Below are 22,980 nucleotides of genomic sequence, written 5' to 3' on the forward strand. Positions count from 1 at the left end.
CGCATCTGTCCCATTGGCTAACGCACCGTCCGCGCGGCGCCGGGTGTTGACGCCTGGTCACGCCTCCGCCAGCGCACGAGGACGCAGAGGCCCCGCCTCTGGCCGCGCTCGGCCTTCCGCGGAGCCCCGCCCCACACTGACGTGTAGCACGAGCGGCCCCGCCGCCCGGCAGTTGGTGCGGCGGCGCTTGGGATGAGTGCGTTCACCCCACGCCTCCCCTCCTCCCGACCCGGCTCGCTGCTCTCCGGGCCCAGCCCCAATGTCAACCTCAATCGGCCCAGTGCCGTGAGAGGCGGTGCTTCCGGCTCAGCCCGCGACGCCTGGCCCCGCCTCCGCCGGCGCACGAAGACGCACAGGCCCCGCCCCTGGCCGTGCCTGGCTTCCCGCGGGGCCCCGCCCTTCGGGCCGACGCGGCGCAGGTCCCGCCCCACGGGTGACGTGTGGCGCGCGCGGCCCCGCCGCCTAGGCAGTTGGTGCAGCGGCGGTTGGGCTGAGTGCGCTTACCCCACCCCTCCCCTCCTCCGGCCTGGGCCCCCACCCCGCCGGGCCCAGCCCCAACCCCAGCCCCAGCCCCAGCCCCAGCCCCAGCCCGGCCGGTGTGCGGGCCGGTGCTGGCCCCTCAGTCGGCGACGCCCCGGGCCGCCCGCCCGCTCGCCACCATGGAGCTGGAGGACGGTGTGGTGTACCAGGAGGAGCCCGGCGGCTCCGGGGCCGTGATGTCGGAGCGGGTGTCTGGCCTGGCCGGCTCCATCTACCGCGAGTTCGAGCGGCTGATCGGGCGCTACGACGAGGAGGTGGTCAAGGAGCTGATGCCACTGGTGGTGGCGGTACTGGAGAACCTGGACTCGGTGTTCGCGCAGGACCAGGAGCACCAGGTGGAGCTGGAGCTGCTGCGGGACGACAACGAGCAGCTCATCACCCAGTATGAGCGGGAGAAGGCGCTGCGCAAACACGCCGAGGAGGTGAGGGCCGGCCCGCCGGCGGGGAGGGCGGGGCCGGGTCCCAGGGCTGCGGGGGGTCGCGGCCGGGCCCGGGAGGGTAGGCGCGCGCGCCTCGACCTCGTAGGGGCGGGTCTGAGGCCGAGGGCCCCGGGACCCGCGGCCGGCGTGGGAAGCCGAGGCAGGCTAGTGAGTGTCCAGGACAGGGGAGTGAGATGGGGGAGGAAAGGCCCGGGGAGGAAGCCACAGTCTGGCTTGAGGGCACCTGGGGTTGAGGGCAGAGATTTTAGGATGTCTGGTTGCCTTTTGTAGTTTAGGGAAGTTTCCGACCACCGTAGGATAGTCAGATGGCGGTTCAGACTTTTACCACGGGGGTGTGTGCATTTAAACACTTGTGTCCTGGGTATGTAACTTTCGCTGGTTCCAATACCTTTCCAGGGGGTTACTGCTTTGGGAAGTTAGAGATCTCCCTCTTTCGGTCAGTTTCTTCTTGACGTTTTAATCCTGTTGGGAAAGAGGTTACGTACTTTGGTTGACACTGTCAATACTTGGATGTTGTATAGCAATAGTCTGTAAGTATAGAGAGTGTACAATTTCATTTTATTGGTATCCCACACCAAAGCATTCCTCCGTATCAGGTGGTAACCTTGGACAGTTCCCTTTAAAAACCCTCAGTTTATTTATAAAGAGGACTTGCGGGGGCGGGGTTGAGGCGGTGTGGGTGACTGTTGGCAACCCTTTTCAGACTGCAGTTTCCAGGTGTATTAGACCGACTGTTGACGTTAACACCTCAGCAGTGACCTCAGTACCCTCACCAACATCTGTGAACCGTTTGGAGCTTTGGGGAGCAAGTGACAGGTCTTTGACTTTTTGTGACAGGCAAGGATTTTAGGCTTCCAGGATGTTTTAGCATTGTTTCTGTAGAACTGTGTAATGCAGGCTAAATGTCCTATTCATCTTTGTTCCCTGAGCATCTAGCAACACCTGGCTAAACACGTGGCGACTGAAGGAAGCTAAATAACTCATGATTGAAGGAATGACATGTTATCTTTCAAAAATACTTGAAGTTTGTAGGATATGAGACTTGTTTAGCAGTTCATTTCCTCTCACTAAGTAGTACCACAATTTAAACTTTTTGTTTTGTCATGGATACCTTTGTCCCAGGGCAAATAGTTTTTTCTTTTTTAAGCTTGACTGTAGAGATGATTTTTAGTTCTGATATTGTGATCCATTTGTCTCAAAGGAATGCCATTGAATTTGCCAAACAAAATTGGCTTTATTTCAGGAGCATTTCCAAGCTTATAGGGAAGGAGTGTTGCAAAAAATCTGAGCATGGGATCACAATGTTCACTAGTTTATTAGCACTGTTTATAGAACAGAGGTTTGCTTCTGAGATGGCATGCCATGTCTTCATGCTCAGACAGGCCATTGCCTGTGTGGATATACTTGGAAGAGACTGAGGAAATAACCACATATAACACAGGTGAAGAGCAAGCCCAGCATGACCTATAACCTTGGATGAGAGAACTGCTTTCTTCAGCCTTCAACTGAAAATTTTTAATAAAAATTTTTTAAAGCAATAAATTTTTTGTTATAGATGTCCCTCCTTTTTCACACAGCTTTCAGCTCGTCAGTCAATGCAAACATGGACAAAATGCCAGGGTCACATGGGCCAAGAAAACCATCTGCCACAGGTTGCAGAATCAGAAAATAAGACTAACTGCTAGGCTCTGAATTGTGTATTAATTTTTTTAAGTAAATGACTTTTTAAAAATAGGTTATCTAGTGACTTTTGTAATATATACTTTTTCAAACACATCTATAAATTCTTTATGAAACCTTTGGGCAAAGGGCTATGACCTGAGAATAGAGAACATTGATGAAATGCTAGATGAGTCAACTCCTAGACCACAAACATAATACCACCTTATTATCAGTCTTCATAAGATCATAAATCAGGTATTACTAAGAATATAAGATCATAAACCAGGTATTACTGGGGACCCCAAAATTCAGTCTCTTTTAGGCCAATATGCAGAAATGAATTCTGTGTTTAGTTTTCTGTCAGTGCTTTGTTTGCAACCTTAGTACTGAGACCAAGAGTCTGCTATTACAGCAAAAATACCTCAGGGTATTTATAGTAAAAGTATTTGAAAGCATGGAAATTGTCCATCTCCAGAAAGTGTAAAGTAAATTTTGAGCACCTTTGTGGAAATTTAGGAGGGTATGTAAATAGTGAGAATGTGTTAGGAGGTGTGAGGTGCTATGATCATCTCTTGCTTGCAGGAATTCTCAGCAAGGAATCAGACATTTAATCTTTATTATAATGCTATCACTTAATTTGAATACCTTCTGTTTTTTTTGTTGTTGTTGCATTTTTTGTGTGTGTGGAGTTAGCTGCTATTTTTCAGGTTTTTATAAAAAATCTAAAGGAGTAACAATTGATGTTTTGTATGAAGACTAATCAATTGGTTTTCTTTGGAAGTGTATGAACATAGGAATTACAAGATTTGTGTGCAGGGGAGCAGGCATTGATAGTCAGTGTTCTTTCTATTGATGTTATAGTTCTCATTCATAATAGTATTTCAATTAAAACTTGAAGTTATTTGTTATCTGTTTGCAAAGTCATATACAATGACAGTTAAATTCATCTTGTTAAACACTAAAAAGGAAAATTTGAATTTCTTCTCTGTTTTGTGACTTTATCAAGTGACAGGAGTAAAGAGTAATTTTCCATACTTACAACTTTAATTTGCTGATGGTGGTTAGTGGGAACTTAGGGAGTTAAAAAGTCGAAATTCACTTCTACTTTATCATTGTTTATTTTGTGCCTTAAGCCCACTTGTTATTTATTTATTATTTTTATATTTTTCATTGATTTTAGACAGAGAGAGGAAGGGGGTGGGGGGAGAGAAAAACATCCCTGACCAGGGATTGAACCTGAAGCCTTGGCATATCAGGATGATGATCTAACCATCTGAGCATCTCAGCCAGGACAGCACAGTTGTTATTTAAATTAGTGATTATGACAGTTCTTCAGTTTTTAACCTGAATTTTATCAACTCTAGTGTTCTAAGGAATTGAACTTTGATATAATGTAGGTTTTATTTCACTAAAGTGGAGCAGCAGGGGAAGAAGGATAGTTTAGCTATGTGCATAGGTGATCTGTCAGCACAGAACAAGTTGCTGATCCTGGGTGTTAACATTTGACATCTTACATGTTTGAGTATACATGTTGTTAAAAGTTTTCAAACTCCTTTTAAAAGTGAAATCCCTCGTATGGTACCTGTTTAGTGTTTTTGAAACTAGTATCTTGTGGTATCTTCAGTGGTATCTTGTGGTATCTTTCTCTGTTGGTTCAGTTAGTGCAAGGGTCAGCAGCTTTTTTGGAATGTTATGTTTAATTATTCATTCATTCAAACCTAAGTTTTAGAATGTTCAGGCTACATCTTAGTGCTTCATCAATCTGTGTATTACCTAAATTAATTTGTACATGAAACTGATACATTTTAAAACACACTTTTTGAAAATGCACTTATTTTCATTTTTTTTTTTAAATACTTTTTTTCTTTTTCTTGCAGAACCGTTTGAACAGCACTGCCCTATCCCAGAGTAGCTGTGTCCTTGCCCCTAGTCAGTTTCTACTTCCAGAGGCTTTCCGAAATGAACAATCTATTTGTTCTCTAGGGAGTGTGTGTAGGTGGTGTGGTGGTGGTGGTGTTTTTCCAAATGGTAGTAAGTTAACCATTATCTAGCTCATAAGACAGACAGATCTTACCCTTTCTTTCCCTTCAGTTTTCTGAATGTAGGTGGTTAAGTGAGATACAATGATATGTCCTTGCTATAGCAACATTCATATTTTTACTTAGTTAAAATTACAAAAATGAAGAGCAAAACGGGTCAAATACCTAGCTGGATTGGGTACCCCTAATCAGAGGATGAATTAGTAAAGTAAGGACTACTTACTAAATTACTTACGTATGTGCCATAGTTCACAGATCCAATTCTATGCCTAAGTTTGGTTTCTGTTTCTTGGACTCCTTAACTTACCTTTATCTACACTCTGCATACTTAAATCATATGGAACCTTTGGGTCCCAGGAGAGCTAGTGTTAGAATCTAGCCAAATGTGTGTTCTTTTGTTCTGTTGACTAATGGCTGAGTTATTTTAAAAACACCATTTTGCTGTGCTCAGCACTTGTAATGAATACAGCGTTACCTAAATAATTTGATATTTTTAAAGAAATCAATATAGACCCAGTTTAATAATATATGTAATGTATCTATTCAGAAAGCTGATATTTATTTATTTATTCTTTTTATTAATTTGTTTTTGTTACAGATGTTTCTCCTTTTTCCCCCATTGTCACCCTTCTCCCCATCACCCCTGTCCCATCCCCAGCTTTGCTGTCTATGTCCATTGGTCATGCATATAAGTTCTGTGGTTTATCTCTTTCCCCCACAACCCCCTCCCTCCTCTGAGGCTTGTCAGTCTGTACCCCACCTCTATGTCTCAGAAAGCTGATATTTAGAAAGATGAGTGGCCTTGGCCTATGTGACCCAGTGGTTAGAACATTGACCATGCACCCAAGGGTCATGGGTTTGATTCCCAGACAAGGGCACTTACCTGGGTTGCAGGCTCAATTCCTGGCCCTGGTCAGGGCAGGTGCGGAAAACAACCAATTGATGTTTCTCTCTCTCCTCTCTCCTCTCTCCTCTCTCCTCTCTCCCTCTCCTTCTCTCCCCCCTCCTCCCTTGTACTCGCTCTAAAAATCAGTGCACAAAATATCCTCGAGTGAGGATTAACAACAACAACAAAAAGAATTGGTTACATTTTTACATTTAAAATTATAGCATCCCTGTATGTGGCTCAGTGGTTGAGCATCAACCCATGCACCAAGAGGTCACTGGTTCCATTCCTGGTCAAGGCACATGCCCAGGTTGTGGGTCCAGTCCCCAGTGGGAGGCATGCAGGAGGCAGCAGATTAATGTTCTCTGTCATCAATGTTTCTGTCTTTCTCTCCCTTTCCCTTCCTCTCTCTCTAAAATCAATAAAGAAAAAAATTTAAAAAAAACCCACTTTGAATATAAAATTTTTTTTTTTTAATTCTAGCATAAAAATGTCTTGGATTATATTTCCCTTTGAAACTTTGATATACAGAAATTCAGAAACTGACCTTACTACTTGTATCCTATCCCATTACTATAGGTTGATAGAAAGATAAACAGACACATAGATGATCAGAAAGAACAAATATTTATTGAGCCAGCCACTGTTCTAGGCTTTGGGAATGTAGCCACAAACAAATTAGACAAGGAAGGTAGCCCATGCTTTATTGGAATTTATACTGTAATAAAGAATAAATGAAACACTTAATTATAGATTGTGATAGATGCCATGCATATAAAAAAAGATGATGTGATAGAGATAGGCATTTTGGATGGAACAAACAAGTTGGTAAAAGAGTGAGCTGCTGCCTGGCTGGTATGGCTCAGTGGTTGAGCATCAGCCCATGTACCAAGAGGTCGCCCATTCGATTCCAGGTCAGGGCACATGCCCAGGTTGTGGGCCAAATCCCCAGTGGGGGGCATGCAGGAGGCAGACAGTTGATGTTCTCTTTCACTGAGGTTTCTATATCTCTCTCCCCCTCTTTCTTCCTCTCTCTCTAAAATCAATAAAATAAAAAAATAAAAAAAGGGTGAGCTGCTCATGAAGGAAATAATTCATCTCATAAGAGGAATAATTCATCTCATTAGATCTGAAACTTAAGGCATATGTAGTCTGAGTTTCTCCTACTCCCTATTCTTGAAAATTCTGAAGAGTAAGTAGCTCCGTCAATGTATTTCTTCTGTTTTCTGTCTTATTCCTTCTCATACTTGACTTCTCAGCAACATTTGACTCATTTGGTCACTGCTTTCCAAAGAAACATAGTTTTGGCCGGTTTGGCTCAGCAGTTAGAGCGTTGGCCTGTGGTCCAGAGAGACCTGGGTTTGGTTCCTGCTAAGGGCACGTACCTTGGTTGCAGTTTGTCCCCGGCCCTGGTTGAGTCTTGCAGGAGGCAGCAACTCGATGTGTCCCTTTTATGTCGATGTTTCTCTTCCTCTCTCTCCCTCCCACTTTATCTGAACAAAAATGGAAAAATGTCTTTATCCTCAGGTGAGGATAAAAAAAGAAAGAAAGAAAGAAACATTATAGCCCTGGCCGGTATGGCTCAGGCCGGTTAGAGCGTCACCTGTGGACCAAGGAGTCCCAGGTTCGATTCCAGCCAAGGGCATGTTACCTTGGTTGCGGTTAGTCCTCAGCCCTAGTTGGGGTTGTGCAGGTGGCAACCAATCAATGTGTCTCTCTCATGTCAATGTTTCTCTCTCTCTTTTCTCTCTCCCTCTCCAGCTCTATCTGAAAAATTAATGTAAAAAATATCCTCAGGGGGTAAAAAGAAATAAAATAAAGAAACATCACATTTTGGTTCTATGACTGGCATCTCTTTTTCCTTTTACTTATCCAACTATTCTGTATTCCTCTTACATTAGTTTTGGTGTTCCTTGGCATTCTTTCTAAGGGCCACTTTAGTTCTTACTCTGCATACTGCCTAGCTTCTATTATCCATTCCATAGAATTCAATTACCATTTGTTGACTGTTTCAAAATGTATATTTCATTAATTCAACAGATATTTATTGAGTGTAAACTGTATCCTGTGGCTTTTGGGGATACAGTGGTGAGTAAAACACACAAGATTCTTTCCTCATGGAGCTGACCGACTGCTTAAGAAATTTAAGGTCAGATCTCTTTCTGGAGTTTCAGATCCATTTTATTATTTATTGGACATTAATATTTCCCAATTCTGAATTTATCTCCCAAGCCTACTCCTCCTCTGTTCCCTGTCTTCATGAGGGATACCACTATCCACCTGGCCAGATACCTGGTCATCATCCTTAACTTAATTCTTCTCTCTCCTTCATCCCTATTGCTTTCTTTTGTTTCCAACATTTTTTTAATCCTCACCCAAGGACATTTTTTCATTTTATATCCAGACAGAGTTGGCAGGAGAGAGGGAGGAAGAGAGAGAGGGAGGAAGAGAGAGAGGGAAACATTAACATGAGAGAGACACATCAAGTGGTTGCCACCCATACAACCCTATCCGGGGTCGGGGACAAACTGCAACCGAGGTTACATGCCCTTAGTGGGAACTGAACCCGAAACTCTCTAGTCCATGGGCCAACACTTCAGCCGCTGAGCCAAACCTGCCATTACTTGTTTCCAACTTTTGAAAATTTCTGGAACCTCTTCCTTTCCAAACCCATTTCTACTACTCTGTTCCAAGCCACCCACATCTCTTGCCCTGAATCCAGACTCCATAGAGTTGGAACTTTGTGTCATTCTGACTGTATACTAGTGTCTGGCACATAGGAAGTCCCCAGTGAATATTTCTGAGAAAATGAATGGACAACTATAATTGTCCTATAACTGATCTATCTGCTTTCAGTATTGCCAACCTATAAACTGACTGGTTTGGCTCCATGGTAGGAGTGTTGGCCCACCGACCAAGGAGTCGCGGGTTTGATTCTGGTCAAGGGCACGTATCCTGGTTGCGATTCATCCCTGGCACTGGTCAGGGTCATGCGGGAGGCAACCAGTTGATGTTTTTCTCTTTCTCTTTCCCCTCCCTTTCTCCTTTCCACAGTCTCTAAAAATCAATGGAAAAAATATCCTTGGGTGAGGATTAACCAAAAGAAGAAGAAAAAAGAAATAAGTTGGTCTGTCAGTAAATTTTCCACACAAGTGAAGGTTTAGTGCTAAAACTTAATTTTAACTGTTTGCTCAGAATCTGTTTTTAAAAATATGTTTTTATTGATTTTAGAGAGAGAGGAAGGGAGAGGGAGAGGGAAACATCGATAGCTTCCTCCTGCATGTACCATGAGCAGGGGCCGAACCCAAAACCTGGAATGTGCCCTGACTGGGAATCGAACTGACGACCTTTCGGTGCATGGGATGATGCTCAACTAACTGAGCCACACTGGCTAGGGCTGCTTAGAATCTTTTTTATTTTTGTTAATCCTCACCCAAGGATATTTTTCCATTTATGTTTAGATAGAGTGGAAGGGAGGGAGGAAGAGAGAGAGCGAGAGAAACATCAATTTGTTGTTCCACTTATTTATGCATTCATTGGTTGATTAAAAAAAAATTTTTTTTTTCTTTATTGATTTTAGAGAAGAAGGGAGAAGGAGAGAGATAGAAACAATGATGAGAGAGAATATCTGTTGGCCGCGTCCTGCATGCCCCCCGCTGGGGATTGGACCCACAACCTGGGCACGTGCCCTGACTGGGAATTGAGCTGGTGACCTCTTGGTGCATAGGTCGATGCTCAACCATCGAGCCACATATTGTATTCCAGTGATCTATATGTCTACCCTATGCCAGTATTATCCTGTCATGATTACTGTAGTTTTGTAATCAGTTTTGAAATTGAGAAGTATATCCTCCAACTTTATTCTTCATTTTCAAGATTGTCTCAGTTTTTCTGGGTCCCTAGAATTTCCATATAAATTTTAGGATCCGCTTGTCAGTTTTTTCAAAGAAGCTAGCTGGGATTTTCTGAATTTGTAGGTCAATTTTGGGAGTATTGCCATCTTAACAATATTAACTTTCTTGATCTGTGAACATGGGATATCTTCCCGTATACTTAGATCTTTAATTTCTTTCAACAGTGTCTTGTGGTTATCAGTTTTGCATTTTTTTTTATCCTCACCCGGGGACATTTTTGCATTTATCTTCAGATAGAGTGGGAGGGAGAGAGGGAGGAAGAGAGAGAAAGAGAAACATTGATGTGAGAGAGACACATTGACTGGCTGCCACCCACACAACCCCAACTAGGGCCATGGACGAACTGCAACCAAGGTACGTGCCCTTAGCAGGAACCAACCCGGGTCTCTCAGGCCCATGGGCTGATGCTCTAACTGCTGAGCCAAACTGGCCAGGGCTGCATTTCTTTTGTTAAATTTATTTCTAAGTATTTTGTTTTTTTTTTTTTTTTTTTAATCCTCACCTGAGGACATTTTTCTACTTTTTGTTCAGATAGAGTGGGAGGGAGAGAGAGGAAGAGAGAGAGAGAGAGAAACATCGATGTGAAGGGACACATTGAGTGGCTGCCACCCACACGACCAACCAGGGCCGGGGACATACTGCAACTGAGGTACGTGCCCTTAGTGGGAACCGAACCCGGGTCTCTCTGGACCGCAGGCCGACACTCCAACCGCTGAGCCAAACCGGCCAGGGTAGTATTTTGTTCTTTTTGATACTATTGTAAATTGAAGTGTTTTCTTAATTTCATTTTCTGATTGTTCGTTGCAAGATGTTTAGAAATTCACTTGACTTTGTATATTGATTTTGCATCCTGCAACCTTGCTGAATTTATTTACTAGTTCCAGTAGGTTTGTGTGTGTGTGTGTGTGTGTGTGTGTGTGTGTGTGTGTATTCCGTAAGATTTTTTAATATATAATATCATGCCATCAGCAAATAGAGGTAGTTTTATTTATTTCTTTTCAGTCTAGATGCCTTTTATTTCATTTTCTTGCCTAATTACACCGACTAAAACCTCTAGTACAATATTGAATAGTGCTGGCAAAAGTGAAATTTTTTGTTTGTTCCTGATCTTAGCACGAAAGTATTCAATCTTCAACAATTAAGTATGACGTGAATTGTGGGGTTTTGTAGATGCTCTTTATCAGGTTGAAGGAGTTCCCTTCTATTCCTAGTTTGTAGAGTGTTTTCATTATGAAGGGATGTTGAATTTTGTTGGATACTTTTTTTTTTTTATCCTCATCCGAGGACATTTTTCCATTTTTTGTTCAGATAGAGTGGGAGGGAGGGAGAGGAAGAGAGAGAGAGAGAGAGAAACATCGACGTGAAAGGGACACATCTAGTGGCTGCCACCCTCACGACCCAATCAGGGCCGGGGACAAACTGCAGCTGAGGTACGTGCCCTTAGTGGGAACAGAACCCGGGTCCCTCTGGACCGCAGGCTGACACTCTAACCGCTGAGCCAAACTGGCCAGGGCTTGTTGGATACTTTTTCTGTAACTATTTAGCTAAGCCAGTGATGTTCAGATACATTTTTAGGTAGTGGTTTTGTGTTTAACATCTGGAAATAATTTATTTTTGACAAGACAGAAGTCTAATTTTATAACTCAAGTTAAGTTTGAGTAGTATAAAAATAACCTTTAAAAGAGGCATATGTGTATACCAGTCGTGTATAAGAGTTATTTCCCTGTATTTTTGCCAACACTTGACACTATCAGACATTTTAGTTTCTATTGCCAATCTGATGTGTGTGAAACAACCTGTTGTTTTAATTTCCTTTCTCAATTACTAGTGTGGTTGAGCATATTTTCTTGATGATTCTACTTTTCTGTGAATTGCCTGTTGAGTTTCATTTACTCATAACAACCTGTGTCTGGCTAGATCTAAATTATACTTGTACAGTGGCCTTACAGTATTCCCTTATGATCATCAGTGGTGGCTACATCCATTCCTTGAAAAGGACTTGAGAATCTGTAGTTTAAAAGAGACCTGAGAGATGTATCATCCAAATGTAACATATGGACTTTGTTTGGAACCTGACTATAAAAGTGTTTATGAGACAACCAGGAAAATCTGAACAGTGACTGGATATTCCCTATTATTTCATTAAGGATTGGGAAATGGCACTATTCTAACTCAATCCTTCATCATTTATTAGCTAAATTTTCTTATAAAGGAGAACTTCACCCTCATCAGTTGTTTGGTTTACTCCAAAGTATAGTTTGTACAAGAAAAACAGAATAAGTGCTAGATTCTTTAATTTTCTTTTTCTTTTTTTTTTTAGATTCTTTAATTTTCATACTTTTATGTTCCAAGAGCTCTTCCTTGTTCTTACTCTCCCTCTAAATCCCCTGTTTTTAAAAATAGCATACTGTTCTGGTTTCATGGATGCAGTGGCTTTTCTTTGGTCTCTGAGTATTTTAATTATAGTTTTTATTTGTTTCCTGCTTTGTCTGTTTTCTCAGACTCCCCCCCCCCTTTTATTATTATTGACTTTTAGAGAGATAGGAAGGAGGAGGGGGGAGAGAGAGAAACATCAAACATCAATTGGCTGCCTCCTGTACACCCCCCACTGGGGATCAGGCCTGCAACCTGGGCATATGTACCCTGACCAGGAATCAAACCAGTGACCTCTTGGTGTATGGGTCATTGCTCAACCACTGAGCCACACTGAGTGCCTCCCCACCCCCACCCCCACCCCCACCCCCACTGTTTCAGGTTAGAGCTACCTAATTAATCATCTTTAATTATCCCTTCATGTTTTAAGAGTGAGGCACTAAAAAAGGAGGGTCTGAAGCTTTGTGTGGCTGGATGCAGTTTATTGCCTATTGGGAACCCAGATTTCAGAATTCCATGGTCTTTCCTAAGAGACATTTGAGTTTTTCCAAAGAAAGACAAACTCTTTGGAGGTGGGGGCAGGGGAGTGGTAGATAAACCTAGTTATGGGAATCTGGATGAGAGCAGGAAGGGAAAGGGGCTGTCAGTATTACTGTTTGGTATATAGATTTTCACTTCATCATCTCTTTCCATTAGGTGTGCTTGTCTCATTGAGTTTCTTCAGGAAACAAACTTCTGTCTTCTGTCTGGATAGGCAAGGAAGGCTACATGGCTGCTCTGGGATGGCTCTGGGGACCTACTAGGGATATTACTAGCTAGTGCTTTTAGACTTCCATTCATTCCCCTTGTTTTCAGCCCCACCCTCACCCCAGTTTCCTAATTAATTACATAGTTTTCATAATATGGATCTATCATATTTACTTATTCACCATCTGTTGATGGACACTTAAGTTTTCTTCTAGTTTAAAACTTTTACAATAGCCCTTCAACGAATATCCTTATATATGTCCCTTTGTGCATGTACATTTGATTTTTAATGACAGGAAACTTTTATTACAATATTTTGTCATTTTATTTATTGAAAAAAGTTTTTTATTGATTGATTTTTGAGAGAAGGGAGAGGGAGAAACATTGACTTGTTGTTCTACTTATGCATTCATTGGTTGATTCTTGTATGTGCCCTGACCAGGAATCGAACCTGCAAGCTTGGCATATTGGGATTGTGCTCTAATCAATTGAGCTATGGCCAGGGCCTTGTCATTTTATTTTTATTTATTGTTTTTTTCACTTCTAAAAATGTTTTTATTAATTTTTAGAGAGAGAGGAAGAAAGAAGGAGTGAAACATCAATGAGAGAGAAACATCCATTGGCTGCCTCCTGCATGCTCCCTACTGGGGATGGAACCCACAACCAGGCATGTGCCCTGACCGAGAATTGAACCAGTGACCTCTTAGTGTATAGGACAATGCTCAACCACTGAGCCATACTGGCTGGACTTGTCATTTTACTTTAAATTCCACTAATAATTCTATTCCAACAATGAACTCTCATGTACCGATCACTCAGCTTTAACAGTTAACACCATCAAGCCAATGTTGTTTTATCTGTACCTCCTACTTTCCCTCAGCATTTGCACCGTAATTATATATATATATATATATATATATATATATATATATATATATATTTTTTTATCCTCACCCGAGGACATTTTTTTTGCATTTATCTGCAGATAGAGCAGGAGGGAGAGAGGGTGGAAGAGAGAGAGAGAAACATCGATGTGAGAGAGACACATAGACTGGCTGCCACCCACACAACACAACCTCAGCTGGGGCCGGGGACAAACTGCAACCGAGGTACATGCCCTTAGCGGGAATCAAACCCGGGTCTCTCTGGTCCACAGGCCGACGCTCTAACCGCTGAGCCAAACTGGCCAGGGCTGCACTGTAATTTTAAAGTAGATCAGAGACTACCAATCAGTGTATCTCTAAAAGATAGTTAAAAAAAAATCACAACTAGCCCTGGCCGGTTTGGCTCAGCGGTTAGAGCGTCGGCCTGCGGTCCTGAGAGACCCGGGTTCGGTTTCCGCTAAGGGCATGTACCTCGGTTGCAGTTTGTCCCCGGCCCTGGTCGGTTGTGCGGGTGGCAGCCACTCGATGTGTCCCTTTCATATTGATGTTTCTCTCTCTCTCTCTCTGTTCCTCTCTCTCCCTCCCACTCTACCTGAACAGAAAGTGGAAAAATGTCCTCGGGTGAGGATAAAAAAAATAAATTAAAAAAAATCACAACTAAAAGTTATAAATGATTATTCCTCTTTTGTTTTAATCCTCACTGGAGGACATTTTTGCATTTATCTTCAGATGGAATGGGAGGTGGGGAGAGAGAGAGAACGCGCGCTACATTGACTGGTTGCCATCCACACAACCCCAACTGGGGTGGGGACAAACCACACCCGAGGCACGTGACCTTAGCAGAAACCGAACCTGAGACTCTCTCGTCCACAGGCCCACACTCTAACTGCTGAGCCAAACCAGCGGTTTGTAGTTTTATAGTTGGTTGTTTCAATTAGGATCGAAATAAGATAGTCCACATATTTACACTTGGTCTAATATGTCTCCTATGTTTCTTTTATTTACTTATTTTTATCCTCACCCGAGGACACGTTTTCATTCTTTGTTCAGATAGAGCAGGAGGGAGGGAGAGAGAGAGAGAAACATCGATGTGAAAGGGACACATCGAGTGGCTGCCACCCGCACGACCAACCAGGGCCAGGGACAAACTGCAACCAAGGTACGTGCCTTTAGCAGGAACCAAACCTGGGTCTCTCTGGACTGCAGGCGAACGCTCTGACTGCTAAGCCAAACTGGCCCGGACTATCCTCTAATTTCTTAAAAGATGCTACGCTGAAAAACAATTATATTTAAATGAATTTAACTAACTTGAATAATAATTGTGAAATATAATGGAAATATTTTCCTTCCCCAACTCTGCCAAGTGAGAAGAGGATAATATCTTGATGGATACATAGCAATAAAGTAGACTTTTATTGTGGTATTGCTTTTTAGACAACTATTGTGGTCAGTTACTACTTAAAAGGGTTTGTTTTCTTTATTTTTGTGTCTTGCATCTTTACTCCAATAAGCAACAACCTCTAGGGACTTTTTTTTTTTAATTTCAGGAACTTGCTTTTTCAAAGTATTCGTTTGTTTTTCTCCAGAACAGTAGGGCAAAGCAGTCCCTATTAGCCATCTGGACTTGAAACCATTTTGCTTCATCACAGAGCTTATTCTTTTTAGATCCTGACATAAGTCTGTATTGTTTACTGTTTTTTTAAAACAGCGTCTGGTTGCTCCCAGGAGAGTTCTACTGAAGTTACAGCAATGTTGTTGCTGACCGATTAGTTACTGAGAGGCAAAAGGGGTACCTAGTTAAGATGTGTTGATCATACATGCTAAAAAGCCCATTGATGGGCTCACCCCCTCGCCCAGTACTTTTATTTATTAAAAAAAATTTTTTATTAATTTATTTTTGTTACAGATGTTTTTCCTTTTCCCCCTATTGACAACCTCCTCCTGACCCCCCCCACCCCATCCCCAGCATTATTGTCTATGTCCATTGGTTATGCATACATGCATATAAGTTCTGTGGTTTATCTCTTACCTCCCCCCCTACCCTTCTTCTGAGGTTTGTTAGTCTGTGCTCTACTTCTATGTCTCTGGGTCTGTTTTGTTCATCCGTTTGTTTTGTTCATTATATTCCACAAATAAGTGAGATCACGTGATATTTGTCTTTTTCTGATTGATTTGTTTCACTTAGGATAATACTCTCCATTTCCCTCCATGTCTTCTCAAAGGATAAGAGATCTTTCTTACGGCCGCATCGTATTCCATTGTGTATATGTACCACAGCTTTTTTATCCACTCATCTATTGATGGACACTTGGGCTGTTTCCAGATCTTAGTGATTATAAATAGTGCTGCTATGAACATAGGGGGTACATATATTCTTTCTGATTGGTTTTTCAGGCTTCTTAGGTATATTCCTAGAAGTGGGATCACTGGGTCAAATGGCAGTTCAATTTTTAACTTTTTGAGGTAACACCATAGTGTTTTCCATAGGAGCTGCACCAGTCTGCAAAAATATGGAATGCCTCACAAATTTGCGTGTCATCCTTGCGCAGGGGCCATGCTAATCTTTTCTATATTGTTCCATATTTAGTATATGTGCTGCTGAAGCAAGCACCGCCCAGTACTTTTAAAAAAGTATATGTGTGAGAGAGGGACATGGGCTGGGCGGGAGATCTACACACTCTACCAACAAACATACCAGAGGGATCTGACAAATTCCTATTCTCGGAATGGGGGGTAACCAGAATTTTCCAGGAGGATGGTTTTATAATTTGAAAAAATGCCCCTTTCCCACCCTGGTTTTGATATTACCTTCATCTCATCATGTAATAGAGGGTGTCCAACTTTATAAAGTTAAGCCACTGGCAAGAAGTTAAGTCACATTAAATCAATTATGAATACCCATAGGCTTCTTATGAATATTCATTTACATTTTTTTCTTTTTCAAAATGTCTCTAGCCATGGCCGGTTTGGTTCAGTGGTTAGAGCATCGGGCTGCAGACCAAAGAGTGGTGGGTTTGATTCGGTCAAGAGCATATACCTCCATTGCAGTTTGACCCCGGCCCTGGTTGGGGTCATGTGGGAGGCAACCAATTGGTGAGTCTCTCTCACATTGGTGCTTCTCTCTCTCTCTCTCTCTCTCTCTCTCTCTCTCTCTCTACCCCTCCTTCCCACTCTATCTGAAAATAAATGGAAAAATATCCTCAGGTGAGGATTTTTAAAAAAAAGTCTCTGGCCAGGACACAGCCTCCAAAATCCTATACACTTGCCTAAAAATACTGTTACATGCAAATTATAGTAACAAAAAGAAACCTAATTGTATTGGAAACTGTTGTGGATACCTTTAAAATATAGGAAAAAATAAAGTCTATAAAATGAACCTATTCGTGCAGTCTTTCTATAGGTTTTTGGAATGGATTCACACTTCTATATCCTAGTCCTGAAATATATCACTCTTGCAGTTTAGCTTTCAACTTCAACAATTTAATGTCATGGCACACAGCTTGAGTTTTATGTAATTAAAATGGAATTATCCCTTAACATGTTTTCCCTCTCCCTCAATATCCCATTTCAGAGTTTGATTTTGATGAATTACCTTTAGAAAAATACCCATAGTCATTTTTGGTATAATGATAAATTATAATATGTCAAGGTTTTCTAAGGCAAAATGCAAATGAATTAAGGTTCATGTGTAGCTCTTAGGCCACCATTAAAGAGATATAGGCCTTGCCCTGGCCAGTGTGGCTTAGTTGGTTGAGCATTGTCCCTTGCACCAAAAGGTTGCCAGTTTGAGTCCCGGTCAGGGCATGTGCCCGGGTTTCAGGCTCCGTCCCAGGTTGAGGGCGTGCAGGAGGCAGCAGATTGATGTTTCCCTCCCAATTGGTTTTTTGCTCTCACATCAGTGTCCCCCCGCCCTCTTTTTTATTTTTAAATCCTCACCTGAGGATATTTTTTTTTCTATTTATCTTCAGATAGAGTGGGAGGGAGAGAAAGGGAGAGAGAGAGAAATATCACCATGAGAGGAACACATCGACTGGTTGCCCATGACCCTGACGAGGGCCGGGCCTAGGACGAACTGCAAAGAATTGCCCTTGGTTGGAATCGAACCCACGACTCATTGGTCCTCAGGCCGACTCTATCACTGAGCCAAACTGGCCAGGGCCCCCCCTCTTTCCTTCTTATCCCCTTCCTCTCTATCATTAATAATAATAATAACAATTTAAAAAATTATTAACAAAAGAAAGAGTTCTCATTACCTCCTGTATAGGCTGTCTTTCATTTCACCCAGGAAAAGAAACTCTCCTGTTAGGACCATGGATCCAAACCTTTTTCTGCAAATAGCCCAATTTTGGTGTCTGATTGAATTTCATGGTAACTTCTCTATTTTTATTCCATTTTTTCCCCTAAATTTTTATATCAGTGTTTTAATACTTTCACATTTTTGCTAAGTATCATATAGAGGTAGGCCTTTTTTTTTTTTGTACTTGTCCATCAGTGTTCTGTTTCCTGGGCTATTCTGCCCTATAGCAACTTCTTTTCCCACGGAGATCTCTATTATCAGGGATATTTCACAAAACATGCCTCCAAACTAGTCTTTTTGACAGATACTTTTCTTGGGTAACAATTTAAAATTTCAGTTATTTGTTACTTTTCCTTGATTATTCTTTGAAGGCTTGTTTTTTTTTTTAAAATCCTCACCTGAGGACTTTTTTTTTTTTGGTATGTGCCCCTAGTGGGAACCGAACCCGGGACTCTCTGGTCCGCAGGCCAACACTTCAACTGCTGAGCCGGCCAGGGCTCGCCTCAGGACAATTTTGCATTTATTCTTAGATAGAGCAGGAGGAAGAAAGGTGGGAAGAGAGAGAGAGAAACATCAATGTGAAAGAGACACATCGACTGGTCACCACCCACACTACCCCAACTGCAACCGAGGTACTGTGCCCTTAGTGGGAACCGAACCTGGGATTCTGGTCCGCAGGCTGACTCTCTAACCGCTGAGCAAAATCAGCCAGGGCTCTTTGAAGGCTATTAAGAAGTCTTCATCTGACTGGGCTTTCAGTGCCCTGTATATGATCTATTAACATGCCTTATCAGAATTGAGGAATATTTATTTTTGTTGTATAATAGTGATCAGGGGGCAACTGTACATTTCTAAACCAAGATGTTATATACATTTGAAATTGGGATTTTCAAGAGCAGAGAGAATTAAAAAAATATTTTTAAAAATCAACATTTGCAATTTTTATAAACAGAGGAAAATCATTCTTGAATTCTTATAGAACTTGAAGATGCATTGAAATTGAATGCATTATTTGTGTTTCATATATTTACCTTCCTGGGGAAAGACTCTATTTCTGTAAGATTCTCAAAGGCGTTTATGATGCCCGAAAGTTTATAATCCACCATTTAGAATAAGGAAAGGAAAAAACATACATACCCTTATGAGAAATGCAATTCGTTTTTTAGTCTCTAAGTTTATGTTTTACTTTGCTGGAAGGAAAGTCCTGGGATTATGCATTTGCTATGGAATATTTTCATTATTGCTAGTCCTTTCCTATGAAGGGACACTGTAGAAACCAGAGATTTCCATTTGGGGGAAAAAATCTCTCTTTTGCCATATTTACTTAACTTATCAATGTAGATAGATATAAGGCCTCAGTAGTTGTAATAAAATGTGAAAAATTTTGAAGCTTGAATCATCTAGGTAGGTCTAAGTAATGCTTGTAGAGTAAGCATATAGTAGTGACTGCCGAACAGTTATGGATTATTCATGCCCTCCTGTAGCCAAACTGGGTCGCCAAGAAACAAAGTAGACACAAAGCCCTGTGTCCATGTGATGTTTCTTCTATCAGAAAAGTGTTCCGAATAGGCAGAATAGTGGTAAAATTGTCCCCCCTGCCAGCTTTATTGAGAAATAATTGATATATAACATTGTATAAATTAAGATATACAATGTACAGTGTAATAATTTGCTGTATATGTAGTAAAATGATTACCGCAATAAGGTTAGTTAACACATTCATCATTTCCCATAGTTACAAATTTTTGTGTGTGGTAAAAAATTTTATTGTTACTATTATTTTTTTTATCCTCACCGGACGACATTTTTCCATTTTTTGTTCAGGTAGAGTGGGAGGGAGAGAGAGGAACAGAGAGAGAGAGAGAGAAATATCGATGTGAAAGGAACACATCGAGTGGCTGCCACCCACACAACCGACCAGGGCCGGGGACAAACTGCAACCGAGGTACGCGCCCTTAGCGGGAACCGAACCCGGGTCTCTCTGGACCGCAGGCCGACCCTCTAACCGCTGAGCCAAACCGGCCAGGGCGGTAAAAACTTTTATATCTATTTTCTTAGCAACTTTCACATATACAATATATAGTATTGTTAACTAGTCTTCATGCTGCCGTACATTACATCCCCAGACTTACTCATCTTTTAACTGGAAATTTGTACCCTTGACCACATTCATCCATTTTCCCCACCCCCACTCCCTACCCCTGTTAGTGGTAAAGTTTTTTGTTAGGAGTTTAGTAACACAGCATTTTAAGTGTTACTTGTAAACATCTGCTCTGTGTTCTTTTGTAAAAAAATTTTTTTTTTCCTTTATTGAATTTAGAGAGAGAGAGGAAATGAGAGGGAGAGAGAGAGATAGAAACATCGATGAGAGAGAACATCGAATGGCCGCCTCCTACATATCCCCCACGGAGGTTGGGCTCATAACCTGGGCATGTGTCCTGACCGGGAATTGAACCTGCGACCTCTTGGTGCATGGGTCGACACTCAACCACTGAGCCACATCGGCCAGACTGCTCTGTGTTCTTTAAAACATTTTATTAATAACACAAAAGACACCTAAAATAATAATTGCTAGTTACCTAGATAAAGCAGTTTAGTTAGTTAGCCAAGGGAGCATCATTTTCAAAGCATGCCAAAAAATAATTACATTTTTAAATTAATACTTAGTCTTTGCTTATATTCGCAGGTAAAAATGTTGAAATAACTTACTTGTACTTCATGAGCAACATACAGTTGCTGCTTTTCTGTTCAATGTAACCTTTATATTATCTACCTTTATTCAATTTGTAGCCAGTGGACATCCTTGGAAGGCAGGGATAGTGTGGTACTCATCATGTTCCACATGCCTGCCACATTGTTAAGTAGTTGTAGACATTTCTTGAATGAATGAATGAATGAACGACTTGTTTGAAAGATTTGTTAAGTTTATCTCCTTTATATTTATTATAACCATTGCTTCTTCTACGTATAGTCATCTTTAGATTAATATTCTGGAAAAATGAACAGTGATTTTGTTTGCGCTTTCCAAGAAGCCTCACAAATGTGGAATATTTTCATAGAAAAGTATAGTGCATGGGTTCTAAAGCGGCGTGGGTGGGTAGGGAGGTTGTGGAAGGACTTAAGGAGTCTCTGAGCCCCTGAGAAAAATAGGCATAATTTGGGGTGGGTGTGAGGATATTTTATGTATGTTTTTATTGATTTTATAGAGAGAGGAAGAGGGAGAGAGAAATATTGATGAGAGAGTATCATCCATTGGCTGCCTCCTGTACATCTCCTACTAGCGGTCAAGCCCCAAACCGCAGCATGTGCCCTGACCTGGAATTGAACCCTCTACCTCTTGGTGCATGTGGCAATGCTCAACCAACTGAGCTATACCCAACCTAAGTATCCTTTGATGGATGATTGGATAAAGAAGATGTAGTGTGTGTGTACACACACACACACACACACAGCAGAATACTACTTAGCCATGAAAAAATGAAATACTGCATCTGCAAAAACAATGATGGTTCTTGACAGTATGATTAAGTGAAATAAGTCAGATGGAAAAGGGTAAGAACTAGACAATTTCATTCATATGTGGGAGATAAAAGAAGCAACAAATGAACAAACACCCCCCCAACCCAGACTCATAGATACACAATAAAATGGTAGTTATCAAAAGGAAGAGGAATGGGGGAAGATGAAGAGGGGCAAATATATTGTGACAGAAGGAGACTAGACTTCGGGTGGTGAGTACAAAATAGAGTATACAGATGTTATAAAGTTGTATATCTTAAATTTATATAATATTTTAACCAGTGTTACCCCAACACATTTAATTTTTAAAAAAGAACCAATGTGTCTGAGGTTGTAGGTTTCAAGCTTCAAAGATAAGAAAAACAGCCCTGGCCAGTGTGGCTTGGTTGGTCGGAGTATCTGTTGTCACTACACCAAAAGGTGGCATGTAAGGTTCCTAGTCAGGGCATGTTACCCAGGTTTTGGGTTCAATCCCCAATCAGGGCCCTTGTGGGAGGCAGCTGCTTGATTGATGTTCTCTCTCACATTGATGTTTCTCTCCCTCCCTCCCTTCTTTCTTCTTTCTGAAATCAGTAAAAAAAAAAAAAAAAAAAAAAGATAAGAAAAACATTGGTTAATGGTATAAGGAAGTAAAATGTCTCTTGAGGGAAAGTAGATGACTATATTAGGATGCTTTCAGTTTCTTATGATAGAAATCCACTCAAACGAGCTTAAACAAAATAGGAATTTATTGGTTTATGTAACTGGAAAAAAAAATGAATTGGGAATGCTGGCTCTAGGAACCACTGAATCTAGGACTCAAATGGTGTCTTTATTTAGGGTTTTATTCCTCCTTGTTCTTTGTTTTTCGTTATCTTGGCTTTCTACTCAAGCATACTCTTTCCATGTGTTGGAAAAGATGGCTGTCTGCAGCTTAGCCTACTAGGTTCTTAGAGTTTGTGATTCCAGGGGAAGAGGAGGTATGCAGTATTCTTCTTAATAACTGGCCGATGTCCCAGAGAGGACTGATCAGTCTAGTTCTAGTCCTGTGCCCATCCCTAGGAAAATGGAGCCCTCACCAGTCAAACTGCATGAACTGAATAGAATTAGGATGAAACTGGAGAAGTTCCTCAAAGGAAGACATTGTGTGCAGACAAAAAACAATGGCCACTACAGTGATCGAAAAGTTTTAGGACAGATTGACAAAAATATTCATATTAAAACTAAGATATATTTAGTGATATCTAAGATTTTTTGTGAACTCTTCATTTTTCTATATAAGTTTCACTTCTTTATTCTGGGGTGTTTTTTTTTTCATTTGTTTAACAAATATTTGAGCACCTGCTATATGCCATCATCATTCTTTGTACTAGGTATACAACAGCAAACTAAACCCAAAATCCCTGCCCTCATGGAGCCTAATTTAAGTGAGGCAACTCAAATAGTAAATAAGATAAATTACTAAAATAAGTAGTATTTTATATGAGGATAAGGGCTATAGACTAAAAAAACAGGAAGGGAATAGGGAGTGGGTAGTGCATTTTAAAATATGATGGGCAGGGAAATTCTTAGTAAAAGGGTGACATTTGAACAAAGACATTAGGGAGGGAGGAGAGAGTGAGCCATTTCGATATCTGGAGGAAGAGAATTTCAGGCAGTAGGAAGCAAGCGCAAGGCTTGGAGTGTCGGAGGAACTGCAG

At 41.4% G+C, this 22,980-nt stretch overlaps 1 protein-coding gene and 1 non-coding gene across 4 annotated transcripts in view; one reads left to right on the top strand and one right to left on the bottom strand.

Moving 5' to 3' along the window:
* The first annotated feature begins 468 nt into the window (after positions 1-468).
* The window catches only part of SPAG9 (sperm associated antigen 9), a 126,556-nt gene continuing 104,044 nt past the window's right edge, over positions 469-22,980 (top strand). For all 3 annotated transcript variants that reach the window (XM_036267979.1, XM_036267977.1, XM_036267978.1), the window contains exon 1: positions 469-962. In XM_036267979.1, the coding sequence (XP_036123872.1) occupies positions 660-962 (303 nt within the window). In that variant the 5' untranslated portion in view covers positions 469-659. The remainder of the gene's footprint in view (positions 963-22,980) is intronic.
* Positions 15,990-16,096, bottom strand: LOC118635203. Its single transcript, XR_004960526.1, has one exon. It is a non-coding gene; the product is annotated as a U6 spliceosomal RNA (small nuclear RNA).

This window comes from Molossus molossus, unplaced genomic scaffold, assembly GCF_014108415.1.
Source record: "Molossus molossus isolate mMolMol1 unplaced genomic scaffold, mMolMol1.p scaffold_m16_p_19, whole genome shotgun sequence".
In the NCBI taxonomy this organism is placed as follows: domain Eukaryota; kingdom Metazoa; phylum Chordata; class Mammalia; order Chiroptera; family Molossidae; genus Molossus; species Molossus molossus.